Source organism: Heptranchias perlo, unplaced genomic scaffold, assembly GCF_035084215.1.
Source record: "Heptranchias perlo isolate sHepPer1 unplaced genomic scaffold, sHepPer1.hap1 HAP1_SCAFFOLD_156, whole genome shotgun sequence".
Taxonomy (NCBI): domain Eukaryota; kingdom Metazoa; phylum Chordata; class Chondrichthyes; order Hexanchiformes; family Hexanchidae; genus Heptranchias; species Heptranchias perlo.
Genome location: NW_027138817.1, coordinates 352039 through 372082, shown reverse-complemented (window position 1 = coordinate 372082; position 20044 = coordinate 352039). Strand labels below are relative to the sequence as shown.

Genomic DNA, 20044 nt, shown 5'->3' with positions numbered 1-20044 from the left:
AGGGGTCACAGTCTCAGGATACGGGATAGGACATTTAGGACTGAGATGAGGAGAAATTTCTTCACTCAGAGGGTGGTGAACCTGTGGAATTCTCTACCACAGAAGGCTGTGGAGGCCAAGTTACTGAATATATTTAAGAAGGAGCTCGATAGATTTCTAGACAAAAGGCATCAAGGGGTATGGGGAGAGAGCGTGAATGTGGTACTGTGATAGAGGATCAGCTATGATCATATTGAATGGCGGAGCAGGCTCGAAGGGCCGAATGGCCTACTCCTGCTCCTATTTTTTTCTATGTTTCTATTGCTGCAGGAGTTCCTCAGGGCAGTGTCCTTGGTCTAACCATCTTCAGCTGCTTCATCAATGACCTTCCCTCCATCATAAGGTCAGAAATGGGGATATTCGCTGATGATTGTACAGTGTTCAGTTCCATTCGCAACCCCCTCAGATAATGAAGCAGTCCTTGCCCGCATGCAGCAAGACCTGGACAACATCCAGGCTTGGGCTCATAAGTGGCAAGTAACATTCGCGCCAGACAAGAGAGAGTCTAACCACCTCCCCTTGACATTCAACGGCATTACCATCGCCGAATCCACCACCATCAACATCCTGGGGGTCACCATTAACCAGAAACTTAACTGGACCAGCCACATAAATACCGTGGCTACAAGAGCAGGTCAGAGGCTGGGTATTCTGCGGTGAGTGACTCACCTCCTGACTCCCCAATGCCTTTCCACCATCTATAAGGCACAAGTCAGGAGTTTTGCCTGGACGAATGAAGCTCAACACCATCCAGGATAAAGCAGCCCGCTTGATTGGCACCCCATCCATCACCCTAAACATTCACTCCCTTCACTGCAGGTGCACTATGGGTGCAGTGTGTACCATCCACAGGATGCACTGCAGCAACTCGCCAAGGCTTCTTCAACAGCACCTCCCAAATCCTCTACCACCGAGAAGGACAAGAGCAGCAGCACATGGGAACAACACCACCTGCACGTTCCCCTCCAAGTCACACACCATCCCGACTTGGAACTTTATCGCTGTTCCTTCATCGTCGCTGGGTTAAAATCCTGGAACTTTCTACCTAACAGCACTGTGGGAGAACCTTCACCACACGGACTGCAGCGGTTCAAGAAGGCGGCTCACCACCACCTTCTCAAGGGCAATTAGGGATGGGCAATAAATGCTGGCCTCGCCAGCGACGCCCACATCCCATGAACGAATTTTTAAAAAAGTTTTGCCTCGGCCATCGTGGTCAATTTCTGCCTCATCCCTTCAATGTCGGCTTCACCTAAATTTAAAACCTTGGTTCGTGACCCACCCTTCTCCCTCGCAAACTTATTATCGAATTCTATCATATTATGGTCACTGTTAGTTAGATGTTCCGTAACCATTCGATTACTGACTAATTCAGGCTCGTTACTCATTACTAAATGTAAAATGGCCTGTTCTCCTGTTGGTTCAAGATTTAAACCAGTCACAGGCTTAACGATCCCTCCTCAGAAGAAGAAAAGTAACAAAATGGTCACGTTTGCTGCAACATAAACCGGTCTGGACACGAGGCTCCACTCCATGTGACTGTTTATTGCTCACCAGCGTGGAGTCTGTTTATCTCTCTCTGATGGCTCCAGATAGCCTACTCAATTTTAACAAGACAGGCTGAGAAATGCATTTTAAAAAATGACCAAGAAAAAGCAAAGTTAAATATGTATCTCTCAAACTCGAAAAGAGTGGCCAATCAAACATGTCAGGGCTGAGAATCCAATGGTAGATGCCTGATGCACTGCTGGTACCTGTATCACTGGGCCTGCAATGTATCTGAGGCATCCAGTGTACCCAGTGCGTGTTCTTAGATCACCGAGTAGATTGATCCAAATTCTATAAGTTCAAATGCCAGAAATAAATCAACTTGTTGGTTTTATTAATATCAACAGAAAGTGTTATACATCTATATACTTTTACTAGTAGGATATGCCTCAGGTCTGCCTTTAACTAACCAATCCAGGCAAGTTCTAAAAGCGAGTTTATATCCACCTAGATGGATAATGTCAGATGATTTGCTCTAAACCTGTCAATTCTGAGATTATTGTCATGTGATTGTTATGTTTCATATGCTACTACACCAGTAGATGACAATGTTGCACCATATACACTCCTTTCTCACTGGAATATGGGCTTTGTTTATGTGGATGATAAGACAATTTTGCGTTGTTATAAACATCACACTTTAACATCTGAAACATAGACATGTTGGCTCCAAACTAGCAATAACTCTTACACAAACCCTTTGATGTTTCTTAAATTGCATTAAGCTGACACCTCCTGCTTAATGAGCATTCCCCCGTGGAATCTTAACAACTTAATCCATCCATGTGTTAACTTCTGTCACACAGAATACATTCTTAAAATACAAAGATGTTAATACTGACTTCTGTATTGTTAAGCTATTTTTCCTATTATTTTATACACTGTCCTACATGGGTGGGCAGCATAAAGGGGGCCGGGGGCCTGCACACAAATGGAGTGCTACAGTTTTCCTCAACACCCCTCAGAATGCAGAATTGGCTAAGTAACAGGAAACGGAGAGTATTGGTGAACGGTTGTTTTTTTGGACTGGAGGGAGGTATACAGTGGTGTTCCCCAGGGGTCGGTACTGGGACCATCACTTTTCTTGATATGTATTAATGACTTGGACTTGGGATTTGCAGATGATACAAAACTTGGAAATGTAGTGAACAGTGAGGAGGATATGATAGACTTCAAGAGACAGGCTGGTGGAATGGACGGACATGTGGCAGATGAAATTTAACGCGGAAAAATGCGAGGTGATACATTTCGGTAGGACGAATGAGGAGAGGCAATATAAACGAGAGGGCACAACTCTAAAGGGTGGAGGAACAGAGAGATCTGGGGGTTTATGTACACAAATCGTTGAAGGTGGCAGGGCAGGTTGAGAAGTTCTGGGCACTGCACTTTAGGAAAGATGTGACGGTCTAGGCAGCGTGCAGAAGAGATTTGCTAGAATGACTCCAGAGATGAGGGACTTTAATTATGTGGATAGACTGGAGAAGCTGGGGTTGTTCTCTTTGGAACGGAGAAGGTTGAGAGGAGATTTGATAGAGCCAGGGTAGATGGAGAGGAACTGTTCCCATTGACGGAAGGGTCAAGGACCAGACGACATGGATTTAAGGTGTTTGGCAAAAGAACCGAAGGTGACATGAGGAAAAACTTTTTTACACAGCGAGTGGTTGTGATCTGGAATGCACTGCCCAAGGGGGTAGTGGAGGCAGATTCAGTCATGGCCTTCAAAAGGGAACTGGATAAACACTTGAAACAAAAAAATTTGCAGGGCTATGGGGATAGGGCGGGGGAGTGGGACTAGCTGGATTGCTCTTGCACAGAGCCGGCACAGATTCGATGGGCCAAATGGCCTTGTTCCGTGCTGTAACCTTTCTATGATTCTAGGTAGCGAGAGTTAAATCGACCAGGATTCCTGCTCCTGAACCTCTGTTGATGTCTGACCACAGGATCGGACTCAGCTGTGACGACCCATGCAGTCGAATACCCTGCTGGCACTCACCGCCAAAGCTCCCTCATGGTGAATGGAGACCTGGGCGGGGCGCCAGAGGGCGACCAGCGCCTATGTGCAAGGCTCATGGGGCCGCCCAACCTCTGTTTGAATTAGCAGGCACGCCAATAGTGCGGCTGGTGGTCCCAAGCGGCACTCCAGCCACTCGCCACCTATTTGGAACATGCACTGAAGGGAGGCTGCCTTTCAAAAAGTAAAATAAAAACAACAAGATCCTGGCATTTCCGCCTGGCGACTCCCCCTGGTTCTCCTCCTCCACCCCTACCCCTCCTCCAATGCTGGAGAATAACCCGGTGCTGAAAAGGGCTAGCCAGCAGCCCTTTAGTAGCTGCTGGTGCCCAACATCCCGGCCCAGGCGCTCCTGGTACGTTACCAGCCCCCTACCCAGAGTATGGGATAATTATGCAATGAGCTGACCTCGCATTATCGAGAGGTCAGTCCTTAACTGAGCACGTGCAGAGAGCGCTTGGATAGGGCAGGCACCGGTGGTGTGTGGGGGTGGTGGGGAGTTAGATTATTGATCCCACGTACAAATAATGCCCACAGTCTGCCTGAACTTGAAATGAATAGCTTGCACCCCGCCCCCCTCCTCAGCCATCTGGCTAATGTAGCTGGGGCTTCTGTAACAAAGCAAGCTGGGCCAGTTTCTGTGGGTAGCCCAGTAGGTACCAGGATAGAAAGCCAATACCCCCTCACACATCACAGGCATAATTGTTTCATTTCTTCACTCAGCACTGCCTCCTTTTTGATTTGCGCTCATACCTGGACTCAACATCTGATACAGAAAGGTCACTCAGTGTCACGTCTGAACTATACTCGCGGCCCAGCTTTTCCAGCCGTAGACGGAGCTCCCTGTGCAGTGCTGCGTGCACTTCTCCCAGACACTGCTCAAACTGAAGGACAGGAGAGAGAGAGAGAGAGAGCGACAATGTCATTGGGAATCAAAACCGTACTTTGTGCGTATGGACAAGCTTGTACATCTCACAGGTACTTGCATAAGTACGCTAGGTACATGTCACACATACTTGTACATGTTGGGTGCATATCTGTACATACACATGCCTATGCGTGTTAGTTGCATGTTAAATGTATTTGCACCTGTCACATGTACTTGCATATGAACAATGGGTGCAGGTCACACATACTTGCACATGGCCACGTATACCTGTGTGACACATGTATATATCCATGTGTGTTGGGTGCAAGCCGCATGTTCATTCATGAGCGTGGGGTGCGTGTCACATGTTAAAACGCTCACGCAGGTAGCCGTATTTCTAAGTGCGCGGGTTCAGAAATTGTGAACTTCAGTAAAAGCTGCACAGGCTGCACCTTGTTCAAAATAAATGGTGTTCAACTTATTTCAAATGCCGTTGCACTTAAACAGTGAGCAAACGTTCAGAGGGGTGCGGAACGGTGAGCCTAAGCTGCTAACCTTCGAGCGGTCAGGGTCGCAGAAATCGAGCAGCGTGTCACAGAAGTGATACCCTAGTGACTTGAGGTCCTCCGTGCTGAAGTGGGTGTCCCTGCGGTTGCCTATTAGACGGATACAATTCACAGCATTCAGTAAAATGGCACAGCGCAGGTTAGATACAGTCAGCACCCTCCACACACTCCCTTAATGCACCGAGCTTCAACCTAAACAGAGGACCTCCCCCTTCACCTAACCCTAACCAGACCAGTGGGACCTATTCCAATTCCCTAAACCAGCTCCTCTGCAGCCCCTCAGGACTGAGATGAGCACTCGGAACTGGGCTGAGCCAGCTTCAAGCTCACTTCACATCGTGTTTGTACAGCCAGTTCCCATTGCCTGCCATTATCACTGGTGTCGGGTTGGTGGATCTTTCAGAAGCAGTGATGATACTGTCGGCATCACAGCTAAGTGACAATCTGTGGATCGAAAGTCACCTCGACAGCTCAGGTCTCGGAGGTCAATCACCGTGAACCTGCTCAGAGGTCCGCTTTAACAGCTCCTCCCCCCCAGCCCAATCTGTAACGGCGTCGGCCTTAACTTCTGAGATTCTTCGCATGTCGGGGCTCCCGACCTCTGTTCAGTTACGTAAGACGATTAAGTCTGCAGTTACCTGACTTGCTCCTAGTCCAGTGGGACTCCTCACCACCCTCCCCACCATTGACTCCCTCACGAGGAGCGTCAGCACTTTGTCGCAAGTCTCTGCGCTCCCTCCGGTATAAAGCTTCTGGGGATTTATTAGTTTTGAGCTCTTGAAACCATTCTCGCTTGTCCATGCAAGTGATATCAAAGCCTTGAAGTTGGATTGTAGAATTTCCTATGATGGGCTGGCCTCTTACCAGTAACTTCTCTAGGCAATAGTTCTATGAAGTAACCATTGGCTATATTAATAACCAGTTCCTCCTCCATTTCAAACCTGCTGGCAACATTAAGGGTTCTCATTCTCCTCTAATAACCCCCTCGCTGCTATAATACTGGAGGGATTGCTCACAATTCTGTTTGCCACCTCCAGCTGTGCTCAGTTCTGGTTCCTTCTGTCCCCCTCTGAGCACCTTTTCTGATTTTTTTGGAGGTTCCCCTCACCTTTCTTCTTCACCTCGTACAGTTTGTTTTTTCTTACGTATTTCTCTTCATAGAATCATAGAATGGTTACAGCACAGAAGGAAGCCACTCGGCCCATCGAGCCCGTGCCGGGCATTGAAGGGGTCATATTGTCTTATTAATCCAGCTTGTGTCGTGTTTCATTAATCTGTGTTTACTAATACTAAGTATGAACTTAACCTGCATGCTCGGTAGTACGCCCTTAAAGGGACTCCGTTGATCCTCAGCTGAGGTTTCTTTTAGTAAACCCCCTCCCCCCTGTTGATCTGTTTAAGCTCTTCCTCAGTCCCTTGAAATTGACCCTGTTAAAGCTGTATACCTGGGTATTGGATTGTAGTGTTGGTTAATTCCACATCAGGTCAGGTAAAATCATGTTATGGTCCACTGTCGGTCAGGGGAGCCACTGCTACCAATTGAGAAATGACTGGGCGGTTTTGGGGGGGGGTCTTGACTTGCCAGCATTTTAGGGCTGACTTGGCCACTCGTTTTCTGAGATTGGTGACAATGTCCACGCAAAATGGCAGCTAGCAGTGCGACTAGAACTGACGGGTACTTGCCTCGGCCGCCCAGTCATTACCGTGGCATTGAAGGGGTTAACCCAGCTCCAGCACAAGCCACGGCCGCTGCTGTTCCGGTACAACCGCTTAAAACACATTCCTCTCTGCGCTGTTTTAACCCAGTGGCGCAGAGCTAGCCACGTGTTCAAGGTTAATTCTGCAATCTCACTGTGAGTAGCAGAGAGACAGCAGAGGTGTGAAATCTGGAGAGACAGACGGGAAAGGGTTGGGGGTAGGCGGGGGATACAGGAGGAGCTCTGAACTGCGTTTAGTGCCAAGAGTTGAGGTGTTACCCCATCGCTGGAGCGAGTCACTCTTCACACACTGCTGTTCTGACTCTGTATACAGTACACACAGCAAGTGGCACCAGCCTTACCCTGCTAAATAAGATGGAAATACATGCAGTTAGTGGGAGTGTCTTCCTTACCCAGGGTGGATCCCGCGAAGGTGGTTTCCATGGTGTAACTGTGAGTGATTCCCATCCTCCACATAACAATCCGGCCCGTGCCCTCCTTACTTTTTTGAACCTTGAACTTGCAGCTCTGGTAAGAGAACTGACATTAACAGGAGCAGTTAGCTCAGTCATTCACTAGCTCTCCTCCTCCCGCTAGATTCCTATTATTTACAGGTTGATTCTCTCTCCCCTCTCCTATGACAAGCCAACAGCCCAGCCCACACAAAGAACGCCATTGCACTGCATCATCAGCCAACACGAGGAATGGGCAGTGGGGTCAAGTGACCAGCCTAGTACAGAGCCTACCCCAGTGAGCAGGCAGCACTTTCAGGAGACGAGCAACTTGGTGCGAGAAAGAGCTATTTTTTTCCGAACAGGCCTCTGCTCAGCACGAGAGCGGCCGGGTTCAAGATGGGTCTCACAGGCACAACCGCCTCCATCCCCCCCGCCCCGCCCCACCGCTCCTGGCTCAATGCGGAGCTCCAACAAATGGTACCATCCCAATATTAATAAATGCAGGAGTCACAGGGCTTGACTGACACAGAAGTTCAACAATCCAAAATGCGAGGAAGTCTCCACTGAAGCTCGCTGTGGCTTGGCCCATCACACCATTAGCATTCACACAGGGTAACATCCAGACAATCCCCCCACCACCACCGCCCCCTCCATACCTTGTTAGCTGCATTCCTACTCATCATTAACGGGAAGACTCTCTCCCAGAGCCGCAGGGACGGCTGCTCATTGTTGCTGCAGCCATACATAAAGACGTTGTTCTTCCTGCTGTGCCCATGGAAGTCACAGTAAATGACCACCTCTCGCTCCTCCATTAACCTGCAGGGGCAATGAGTGACAGTCAGCTCCCCATTCACGGCCCCCCAACTCTCTACCATCCTCACCAGCTCCCCATTCACAGCCCACCAACTCTCCTTCCTACCATCCCACCAGCTCCCCATTTACAGCCCCCTCTCCTCTCTGTACCTTCCCCACCAGCTCCCCATGAATGATATGACAGCAACATAGGTAGAAAGGGAGATGAGGTCCTGCAGGCAGATTTTAAGGAGCTAGGAAAGAGATTAACAAGCAGGACCTCAAAGGTAGTGATCTCCGGATTACTCCTGGTGTCACATGCTAGTAAGTATAGAAATAGGAGGATAGAGCAGATAAATGCGTGGCTGGAGAGATGGTGCAGGAGGGAGGGCTTTAGATTCCTGGGGCATTGGGATCAGTTCTGGGGAAGGCCGGACAGGTTGCACCTCAACGGAGCTGGGACCAATGTCCTCACGGGGAATTTCGCTAGTGCTGTGGGGGGGGGGGGGGGGGGGGGGTTATACTAATTTGGCAGGGGAATGGGTACCAGAATGTAGCATTGGAAAGGAGAAAGACGGGGTACAAAGAATTGGGAAAGATAGCACTAGAGTAAGAAATTGTACAGTATTAAGTGGGATCAGACGAGGAGAGAGTACAAGAAAGCCTAAGACTGGTTTACAGTGCATGTGTGTAAACACACAAAACCTGGTAAACAATGTTGGTGAGCTGCAGGCGCAAATAGCCATGTGGGAATATGATGTCGTGGAGATAACGGAGACCTGGCTCAAAAAAGGGCAGGATTGCGTACTAAATATTCCTCAATACAAAGTGTTCAGGAAAGATAGGGAAGGAAAAAAAGGAATGGGGGTGGCAGTATTGATTAAGGAGAATATTGCAGTGCTGGAGAGAGAGGATGTCCTGGAGGGGCCAAGAATAGAATCTATTTGGTTAGAGTTAAGAAACAATAGAGGTGCCATTACACCACTGGGTGTATTCTATAGGCCACCAACTAGTGGGAAAGATATAGAGAAGCAAATTTGCAGGGAAATTACAGAGAGGTGCAAAAGCCATAGAGTAGTGATAATGGGGGACTTCAACTATCCTAATATAGACTGGGATAACAATAATTATATAAGGGGCAAAGGTGGGGGGGAGGAATTTCTGAAGTCTGTTCAGGATAATTTTCTTGATCAGTATGTTTCCAGCCCAATGAGGAAGGAGGCATGGCTCAATCTGGTTCTGGGGAATGAGGTGGGCCAAGTGGAGCAAGTGTCAGTGGGAGGGCATTTAGGGAACAGCATTCATAGTATCATAAGGTTTAGAATAGCTATGGAAAAGGACATGGACCACTCTAAAGTAAAAATACTCTATTGGAGGAGGGCCAATTTCAGTGGGTTGAGAATGGATTTTCTTGATATATATTAATGACTGTTCCCATTGGCGGAAGGGTCAAGAACCAAAGGACATAGATTTAGGGTGATTGGCAAAAGAACCAAAGGTGACATGAGGAAAAATGTTTTTACACAGCGAATGGTTGTGATCTGGAATGCACTGCCCGAGGGGGTGGTGGAGGCAGATTCAATCATGGCTTTCAAAAGGGAACTGGATAAGTACTTGAAAGGAAAAAATTTGCAGGGCTACGGGGATAGGGCAGGGGAGTGGGACTAGCTGGATTGCTCTTGCATAGAGCCGGCGTGGACTTGATGGGCTGAATGGCCTTCCTTGCTGTAACCTTCCTATGATTCTATGACTTGGACTTGGGCGTACAGGGCACAATTTCCAAATTTGCAGATGTCACAAAACTTGGAAGCGCAGTGAACAGTGAGGAGGATAGTGATAGATTTCAAGAGGATATAGACAGGCTGGTGGAATGGGCGGATAGAGGCAGATGAAATTTAACACAGAAAAATGTGAGGTGATACATTTCGATCGGAAGAATGAGGAGAGGCAATATAAACTAAAGGGCACAATTCTAAAAGGGATACAGGAACAGAGAGATCTGGGGGTATATGTACACAAATCGTTGAAGGTGGCAGGGCAGGTTAAGAAAGCAGTTAAAAAAGCAGATGGGATCCTGGGCTTTATAAATAGAGGCATAGAGTACAAAAGCAAGGAAGCCATGATGAACCTTTATAAAACACTGGTTCGGCCACAACTGGAGTATTGTGTCCAGTTATGGGCAGTGCACTTTAGGAAGGATCTGAAGGCCTTAGAGAGGGGGCAGAGGAGATTTACTAGAATGATTCCAGGGGTGAGGGACTTTAGTTACGTGGATAGACTGGAGAAGCTGGGGTTGTTCTCCTTGGAACAGAGAAGGTTGAGGAGAGATTTGATAGAAGTGTTCAAAATCATGAAGGGTCTAGACAGAGTAGATAGAGAGAAACTGTTCCCATTGGAGGAAGAGTCAAGGACCAGAGGACAAAGATTTAAGGTTCTTTGGCAAAAGAACCAAAGGTGACATGAGGAAAAACTTTTTTACACGGCGAGCAGTTAAGATCTGGAATGCACTGCCCGAGGGGGTGGTGGAGGCAGATTCAATCAGGGCTTTCAAAAGGGAACTGGATAAGTACTTGAAAGGAAAAAATTTGCAGGGCTACGGGGATAGGGCGGGGGAGTGGGACTAGCTGGAATTCTCTTGAATAGAGCCGGCCTGGACTCGATGGGCCGAATAGCCTCCTTCCGTGCTGTAACCTGTGAACAGCTCCCTCTCCTCTCTGTATCTTACCCATGCTGTACACTGTCCCAAGTTCAGAAGAATGTCCCCTGCTGCTCGGGTGTGATATTTTCCATTTCCCACGACCTGCCATCTCCCCCAATGACACTGCCAACCCGCAGTATTAAGACTGCCCTGCCTCCTCTCTCCTCGTTCAGTCCCTTTAACATCAAATCCAGTGTAAATTACAAACACAAATTAACATTCCAACAGATCCCAGTGCGTCACACATGCACAGAGCAGCGCAGGGAGCTGTGACACTCACCTCTGCACCATGTTCCTGGTGTGCCAGACGCAGGGAAAGGAATCCCGCAGCACCGTCCGGTAGTTTCGGTTCAGGTCTCGGCCGGTCAGCGAGCAACGGTAGTTCCCCACAATCACGCCGTCCGGATTCAGCATGGGCACCACCTTAAAGATGAACATGTCGCGCAAGAGCCGGGCATCGTCGGAGCTGCCTAGGATGTGGTCCAGGAATCCCGTCATCACCCATGAACCGTTGGTCTCTCCCGGATGGACTCTGGCCGTCACCACCACCGCCTTCTTGGCAGGGCTGGCCTCCTGGGTCCTGGACGGGGACGTGATAGTCAGCACGTGAACCATGTTGCCGGCCAGGCTGCGGCACAGCACCCGCAGCTTGCAGTACTGGGATTGCAAGGGGTCGCTGGCAATGGTTGCTAGGTAACGCTGCAGGTCGGAGTACGTGTATGGGTAAGAGTGGGCAAAGTAGCAGGTGTCGTTCCTGTGCGGGAACTGACACGTCCAGGTGAGCGAGTACAGGCTCCTGCCCTCCTGGCCGAGGCTGTTCTTGTAATAGCGGATGTCTTTGCCTGTCCGGTGCCAGCCCACCTGCCTCAGCTGCATCTCCTGCTCAGAATACAGCAGTGGTTTCAAGCCCTGATTGTACAAGCTGTTGGGCTTCATCAGGTTGACTATAGTGAAGCGATAGATGATTCCCGGCCGAGTGTTCTGGACCCTGAAGTAGTACCACTGTGTGTGCTTGTCTGTGTATAGGTCGGTGCGAAGAGTCAGTTCGTATTCGTAGGGACCCCTGAAACAGAGAAACAGGTGATTATAAAAGCACCCTTCACACCGCTCCCCAGGCAACCACTGCCCCCATTCCCCCGGGTTATGTCTGGCACGTGTCGAAGAGAATGAGCTAAGCAGCCTGATCCTAGCCCACTAATGATCATATCGCCACAGTGTGACCATCCCGACTTGGAAATATATCGACGTTCCTTCATCGTCGCTGGGTCAAAATCCTGGAACTCCCTACCTAACAGCACTGTGGGAGAACCTTCACCATTTGGAATGCAGCGGTTCAAGAAGGCGGCTCACCACCACCTTCGCAAGGGCAATTAGGGATGGGTAATAAATGCCGGCCTCACCAGCGACGCCCACATCCCATGAACGAATAAAAAAAAATAGTGTGAGCAAGTGAATAGGCGGAGGCACCCCTCCTCATCTGATTTTTGCACTGTGTTGCAGAGGGTCAGCCAGCGACCAGCACCTCCCTTGGAACTGAGCAGCAAACACCATTACAATGGAAACTGATGGGCTTGGAGCACCGTGGGGAGGAACACATCACCTTTGGGATCCAGAAAGGCACCATGGAAACAAAGTGAAGCTGCCACGGTTTGTGATTGATGAGAGTGTCTGAGATTCTTCGAGCCAGGTCTAAACTCCACCATCTGGTGGCTCTAGGACTACATGAAAGAGCAGCCATGGAGAATGGAGTGAGGAGGAAGGCAGGGAAAACACACACGGTGGTTAACAGAACACAGGAGCAGAACGAACTAAAACCAAACAGGGGAAGTGATCACAGCCCAGCTGGGGGACAGGAGGGGCTCTCAGGAACAACGCAGGTGGAGTCGAGTGGTGAGATCAGAAGGCGTGGTATGGAGCAGGGTGCCAGGCTACATCCAAAGCACATGGTGCAAACAAGGAGCAATCACACATACTCACGCTCGAATGGCTTTTTGCAGGTTTCCGCTCTCAAATCTTGACTCGAAGAACAATGTGTTGCCATCTTTGCTGATTGAAGCAATATGTAGAGGGCCTCGGCGACCTCCAACACGGGAACAGGTGAAATAAGAACCTTTGCTGGCTACGGGACCACAAGGTATCGATCAGTCAATGAAAATAGGAGTTAATGCCAGCATCAGAAGAATTAAAGGTGTTCACCACTGATGGCATGGGGTACTCAACCACAACAACAAGGAATGGGTCACTCAAACCCAACAACAGGGAATGGGTCACTCAAACCCAACAACTGGGAATGGGTCACTCAAACCCAACAACTGGGAATGGGTCACTCAAACCCGACAACAGGGAATGGGTCACTCAAACCCAACGACTGGGAATGGGTCACTCAAACCCAACGACTGGGAATGGGTCACTCAAACCCAACAACAGGGAATGGGTCACTCAAACCCAACAACAGAGAATGGGTCACTCAAACCCAACAACTGGGAATGGGTCACTCAAACCCGACAACAGGGAATGGGTCACTCAAACCCAACGACTGGGAATGGGTCACTCAAACCCAACGACTGGGAATGGGTCACTCAAACCCAACAACAGGGAATGGGTCACTCAAACCCAACAACTGGGAATGGGTCACTCAAACCCAACAACAGGGAATGGGTCACTCAAACCCAACGACTGGGAATGGGTCACTCAAACCCGACAACAGGGAATGGGTCACTCAAACCCGACGACTGGGAATGGGTCACTCAAACCCGACGACTGGGAATGGGTCACTCAAACCCAACAACAGGGAATGGGTCACTCAAACCCAACAACTGGGAATGGGTCACTCAAACCCAACAACAGGGAATGGGTCACTCAAACCCAACAACTGGGAATGGGTCACTCAAACCCAACAACTGGGAATGGGTCACTAAAACCCAACAACAGGGAATGGGTCACTCAAACCCAACAACTGGGAATGGGTCACTCAAACCCAACGACTGGGAATGGGTCACTCAAATCCAACAACAGGGAATGGGTCACTCAAACCCAACAACAGGGAATGGGTCACTCAAACCCAACAACAGGGAATGGGTCACTCAAACCCAACAACAGGGAATGGGTCACTCAAACCCAACAACAGGGAATGGGTCACTCAAATCCAACAACAGGGAATGGGTCACTCAAACCCAACAACTGGGAATGGGTCACTCAAACCCAACAACAGGGAATGGGTCACTCAAACCCAACGACTGGGAATGGGTCACTCAAACCCAACAACAGGGAATGGGGGCACTCAAATCCAACAACAGGGAATGGGTCACTCAAATCCAACAACTGGGAATGGGTCACTCAAACCCAACGACTGGGAATGGGTCACTCAAACCCAACAACAGGGAATGGGGTCACTCAAACCCAACGACTGGGAATGGGTCACTCAAACCCAACAACTGGGAATGGGTCACTCAAACCCAACAACAGGGAATGGGTCACTCAAACCCAACAACTGGGAATGGGTCACTCAAACCCAACAACAGGGAATGGGTCACTCAAACCCAACGACTGGGAATGGGTCACTCAAACCCGACAACAGGGAATGGGTCACTCAAACCCGACGACTGGGAATGGGTCACTCAAACCCGACGACTGGGAATGGGTCACTCAAACCCAACAACAGGGAATGGGTCACTCAAACCCAACAACTGGGAATGGGTCACTCAAACCCAACAACAGGGAATGGGTCACTCAAACCCAACAACTGGGAATGGGTCACTCAAACCCAACAACTGGGAATGGGTCACTAAAACCCAACAACAGGGAATGGGTCACTCAAACCCAACAACTGGGAATGGGTCACTCAAACCCAACGACTGGGAATGGGTCACTCAAACCCAACAACAGGGAATGGGTCACTCAAACCCAACAACAGGGAATGGGTCACTCAAACCCAACAACAGGGAATGGGTCACTCAAACCCAACAACAGGGAATGGGTCACTCAAACCCAACAACAGGGAATGGGTCACTCAAATCCAACAACAGGGAATGGGTCACTCAAACCCAACAACTGGGAATGGGTCACTCAAACCCAACAACAGGGAATGGGTCACTCAAACCCAACGACTGGGAATGGGTCACTCAAACCCAACAACAGGGAATGGGGGCACTCAAATCCAACAACAGGGAATGGGTCACTCAAATCCAACAACTGGGAATGGGTCACTCAAACCCAACGACTGGGAATGGGTCACTCAAACCCAACAACAGGGAATGGGGTCACTCAAACCCAACGACTGGGAATGGGTCACTCAAACCCAACAACTGGGAATGGGTCACTAAAACCCAACAACAGGGAATGGGTCACTCAAACCCAACAACTGGGAATGGGTCACTCAAACCCAACGACTGGGAATGGGTCACTCAAACCCAACAACAGGGAATGGGTCACTCAAACCCAACAACAGGGAATGGGTCACTCAAACCCAACAACAGGGAATGGGTCACTCAAACCCAACAACAGGGAATGGGTCACTCAAACCCAACAACTGGGAATGGGTCACTCAAACCCAACGACTGGGAATGGGTCACTCAAACCCAACAACAGGGAATGGGGTCACTCAAACCCAACGACTGGGAATGGGTCACTCAAACCCAACCACTGGGAATGGGTCACTCAAACCCAACAACTGGGAATGGGTCACTCAAACCCAACAACTGGGAATGGGTCACTCAAACCCGACAACAGGGAATGGGTCACTCAAACCCGACAACAGGGAATGGGTCACTCAAATCCAACAACTGGGAATGGGTCACTCAAACCAAACCCACAGCACGAGTGAACCTCCCCGCGAGGACATTGGTCCCAGCTCCGTTGAGGTGCAACCTCTCCGGCCTTCCCCAGAACTGATCCCAATGCCCCAGGAATCTAAAGCCCTCCCTCCTACACCATCTCTCCAGCCACGCATTCATCTGCTCTATCCTCCTATTTCTATACTTACTAGCATGTGGCACCGGGAGTAATCTGGAGATCGCTACCTTTGAGGTCCTGCTTGTTAATGTCTTTCCTAGCTCCTTAATATCTGCCTGCAGGACCTCATCTCTCTTTCTACCTATGTCATTGGTATATCGTTCATGGGGAGCTGGTGGAGATGGTACAGAGCGGAGATGTGGCCGTAAATGGCGAGCTGGGTGGGGATGGTAGGGAGGAGAGTCGGTGGGCTGTGAATGGGAGCTGGTGGGGATGGTGGAGAGGAGAGTTGGTGGGCTGTGAATGGAGAGCGGGCGGGAAAGTAGAATTGAGGTAGAAGATCAGCCATGATCTTATTGAATGGCAGAGCAGTTTCGAGGGGCCGTATGGCCTACTCCTGCTCCTATTTCTTATCCTTATGTTGTTAAGACAATGGAAAGCACAGCCACCAATGAAGGGGCAAAGAGAGCAGGAATCCACAGAAGGCCATAGTTAGGGGTGCGGATTTTAGGCCTGGAGATGTTACAGAGATAGCGGGGGCAAGGCCGTGAAGGATTTTAAATATTAGGATGAGAATTTTAAATTAGAGGCATTGGGGGAAGCAGAAGCTAATGTAGGTCAGCGAGCACTGTGGTGATGGGTGAGTGGGGCTTGGTGCAGGTTAGGATACGAACAACAAAGTTTTGGATCAGCTGAAGTTTATGGAGGGTGGAAAATGGGGGGCTGGCCTGGAGAGCATTGGAATACAAATCTAGAGGTGACAAAGGCATGAATGAGGATTTCAGCAGTAGATGAGCTGAGGCAGGGGGTGGAGACGGGCGATGTTACGGAGGTGGAAGTAGGCGGTCTTGGTGATGGAGCGGATATGGGGTCGGAAGCTCATCTCAGGGTCAAATAGGATGCCAAGGTTGCGAACAGTGCAGTTTAAGCTGAGACAGTGGCCAGGGAGGGGGATGGAATCAGTGGTGAGGGAACGAAGTTTGTGGCCTGGGCCGCAGACAATGGTTTCGGTCTTCCCAATATTTAACTGGAGGAACTTGTGGCTCATCCAGTACTGGATATCGGATAAGCAATGTGACAAATCAGAGACAGTGGTGGGGTCGAGGGAGGTGGTGGTGAGGTCGAGCTGGGTGTCGTCAGTGTAAATGTGGAACCTGATGTGTTTTCGGATGATGTCACTGAGGGGCAGCATGTAGATGAGAAATAGGAGGGGGCCAAGGATAGATCCTCGGGGGATTCCAAAGGTAACGGTGTGGGAGTGGCAAGAGAAGCCATTGCAGGTGATTCTCTGGCTACGACTGGATAGATAAGATTGGAACCAGGCGAGTCCCACCCAGCTGGACGACAGAGGAGAGGCGTTGGAGGAGGATGGTGTGGTCAACCGTGTCAAAGGCTGCAGACAGGTCGAAAATGTTGAGGAAAGATAGTTTACCACGGTCACAGTCACATAGGATGTCATTTGTGACTTTGAAAGGGGCCGTTTCAGTACTGTGAAAATGGCAGAAACCTCAATGGAGGGATTCAAACATGGAGATGGTGGAAAGATTGGGGAGGTGACAACACGTTCAAGGATCTTGGAGAGGAAAGGGAGGTTGGAGATGAGGTGACAGTTTGTAGGAGGAGAGGATGTTTTTTTGATGAGCAGGGTGATTACAGTGGTTTTGAAAGGAAGGGGGACAGTACCTGAATCAATGTCAGCTAGCGTGGGGCCCAGGAAGGGAAGTTGAGCGGTCAGCGGTTTAGTGGGACTAGGGTCGAGGCAGCAGGAGGGTCTTATGGTCAAGATGAGCTTGGAGAGGGCATGAGGGGAGATAGAAGGAGATAGGAGAAAAGGAAGGAATTAACCCTGAGATCAGGGAACAGAGGGCACCTCACACTGAGATCAGGAACAGAGAGCAGCTCACCCTGAGATCAGTGAACAGGGGGCGTCTCACCCTGAGATCAGTGAACAGAGAGCAGCTCACCCTGAGATCAGGAACAGAGAGCAGCTCACCCTGAGATCAGTGAACAGAGAGCAGCTCACCCTGAGATCAGTGAACAGAGAGCAGCTCACCCTGAGATCAGTGAACAGAGAGCAGCTCACCCTGAGATCAGTGAACAGGGGGCGTCTCACCCGGAGATCAGTGAACAGAGAGCATCTCACCCTGAGATCAGTGAACAGGGGGCATCTCACCCTGAGATCAGTGAACAGAGAGCAGCTCACCCTGAGATCAGTGAACAAGGGGCGTCTCACCCGGAGATCAGTGAACAGAGAGCAGCTCACCCTGAGATCAGTGAACAGGGGGCGTCTCACCCATCAGGATTTCATCTAACTCCAGGATCGCTTTCCTCCAGATTCCCAGTTTTGCTCCCAAACACCAACAGCGAGCAATAGAGAAACTCCCCAAGGCATGAGACTGCTAATATTTTGCTGAGTAAACAAAAAGAAGACCTTAGTTGCAAACACAAAACCAGCCCATGGTGAGATCTGAACCCTGGGCGTATCTAGGAATGCCAGGCACACAGCTGGGAATCAGACAGGCATCCACAGGTGGCTGCAGCCAATGGGGATCATGGTCTGAGGCAGCCGGGGTGGTGATTACCTGCATCAATACAGTACACCACATTCCTTCCATTCTCCCCTACATAGACGGGCATGTGCTCCTGCAAGCTGGGTTGGTACAGCCTCTCCGGCACTGGGGGGTTCCATTCTGCAAAAGAAAAAAAATTGGCATTCAATCACATGCAGGACCAGAGAAATGAATAAAAGAGACATCACTCAAGGAAATACATCGATATCATAATCCGAAGAACAGATGGGCACAGATCTGTGCTCTTTTCCCATCAACACTGCCCCCCAACCCCAGGCTCTGTCCCCTCTCCCACTCTGTTCCTTCTCCTCATCAGTGGCATCTGTTGTTCACCATCCAATCTTTTGTTGTTGATTCCTCTACATTGAGACCAAACATTGGCAAGACAAAAGTCACCTTGTTTCTTTCTCTTCAGAAATAATGACCCCTAGCCCCACTGCTGCTTCTTCAGGCTGAACCTCTGCGCCCTGCTCGGCCCTAAGCTGAGCCTCAGAACCCCCTCCACTCCCTCATTGAGACTCGTTCCAACCCATCACCCATCCCCCCATCCTTATCTCACTTTCCTTTGCTGAAACCCTCATTAATGCTTCCAGGCTCACACCGCTAATCTATTCCTTGCCAGCCTCCGTTATTCCACCCCAACCAAATTACAACTCATCTAGGACACCCCGCACCTAAACCCCAACACATCTAGAACTCACACCACCCAAACTCCAGCTTATCTAGACCTCCCCCCATCGCCCAAACCCCAAAACATCTAGAATTTGCCCCACCCAAACTCCAACTCATCTATAATTCCACTCACCCAAACTCCAACTCATCTAGAACTCCACCCACCCAAACTCCAACTCATCTAAAACTCCACCCACCCAAATCCAACTCATCTATAACTCCACTCACCCAAACTCCAACTCATCTATAACTCCACTCACCCAAACTCCAACTCATCTAAAACTCCACCCACCCAAATCCAACTCATCTATAACTCCACTCACCCAAACTCCAACTCATCTATAACTCCACTCACCCAAACTCCAACTCATCTAGAACTCCACCCACCCAAACTCCAACTCATCTAAAACTCCACCCACCCAAATCCAACTCATCTAGAACTCCACTCACCCAAACTCCAACTCATCTAAAACTCCACCCACCCAAACTCCAACTCATCTATAACTCCACCCACCCAAACTCCAACTCATCTAAAACTCCACCCACCCAAACTCCAACTCATCTATAACTCCACCCACCCAAACTCCAACTCATCTATAACTCCACCCACCCAAACTCCAACTCATCTATAACTCCACCCACCCAAACTCCAACTCATCCAGAACTCCACCCACCCAAACTCTGACTGATTTAGAATGCCCACCACCCAAACTCCAAACTCGAATTCACCTGGAACTTCCCCACCCAAACTCCAACTCATCTATGACTTTCCCCTCCCAAACTCTGACTGATCTAGAACTCCCACCACCCAAACTCGAATTGACCTGGAACTTCCCCACCCAAACTCCAACTCATCTAGACCATCCCCCACACAAACTCCAACTCATCTGGAACTCCCTCACCCACCCAAACATCAAGTCATCTAGAACTCCCCCTACACAAACTCCAGCTCAACCAGAACTCCACGACCCAAGCTCCAAAACAACTAGAACTCCCACACCCAAGCTCCAACTCCCCCAGATCTCCCCCGCACAAACTCCAGCTTATCCAGAATTCCCGCATCCAAACTCCGACTCATCTAGAACTTTCACACTCACACAAACTCCAGCTTATCTAGAACTACCCCCACCCAAACTCCAACTCGTCTAGAACTCCACCCATCCAAACACTAACTCATC

At 49.6% G+C, this 20044-nt stretch overlaps 1 protein-coding gene across 1 annotated transcript; it reads right to left on the bottom strand.

Annotated features, from left to right (window-relative positions):
- Nucleotides 1-3640: 3640 nt before the first annotated feature.
- On the bottom strand, nt 3641-18299 carry LOC137309255 (cytosolic carboxypeptidase 2-like). The gene is made up of 9 exons (XM_067977516.1): nt 18207-18299; nt 12652-12793; nt 10955-11737; nt 7841-8000; nt 7143-7269; nt 5022-5122; nt 4352-4482; nt 3855-3969; nt 3641-3772 (listed from the first exon to the last, which is right to left on the bottom strand). Exons 1-9 carry the CDS (start codon nt 18259-18261, stop codon nt 3641-3643), a joined length of 1746 nt encoding a protein of 581 aa, XP_067833617.1. The 5' UTR covers nt 18262-18299.
- Nucleotides 18300-20044: the final 1745 nt, after the last annotated feature.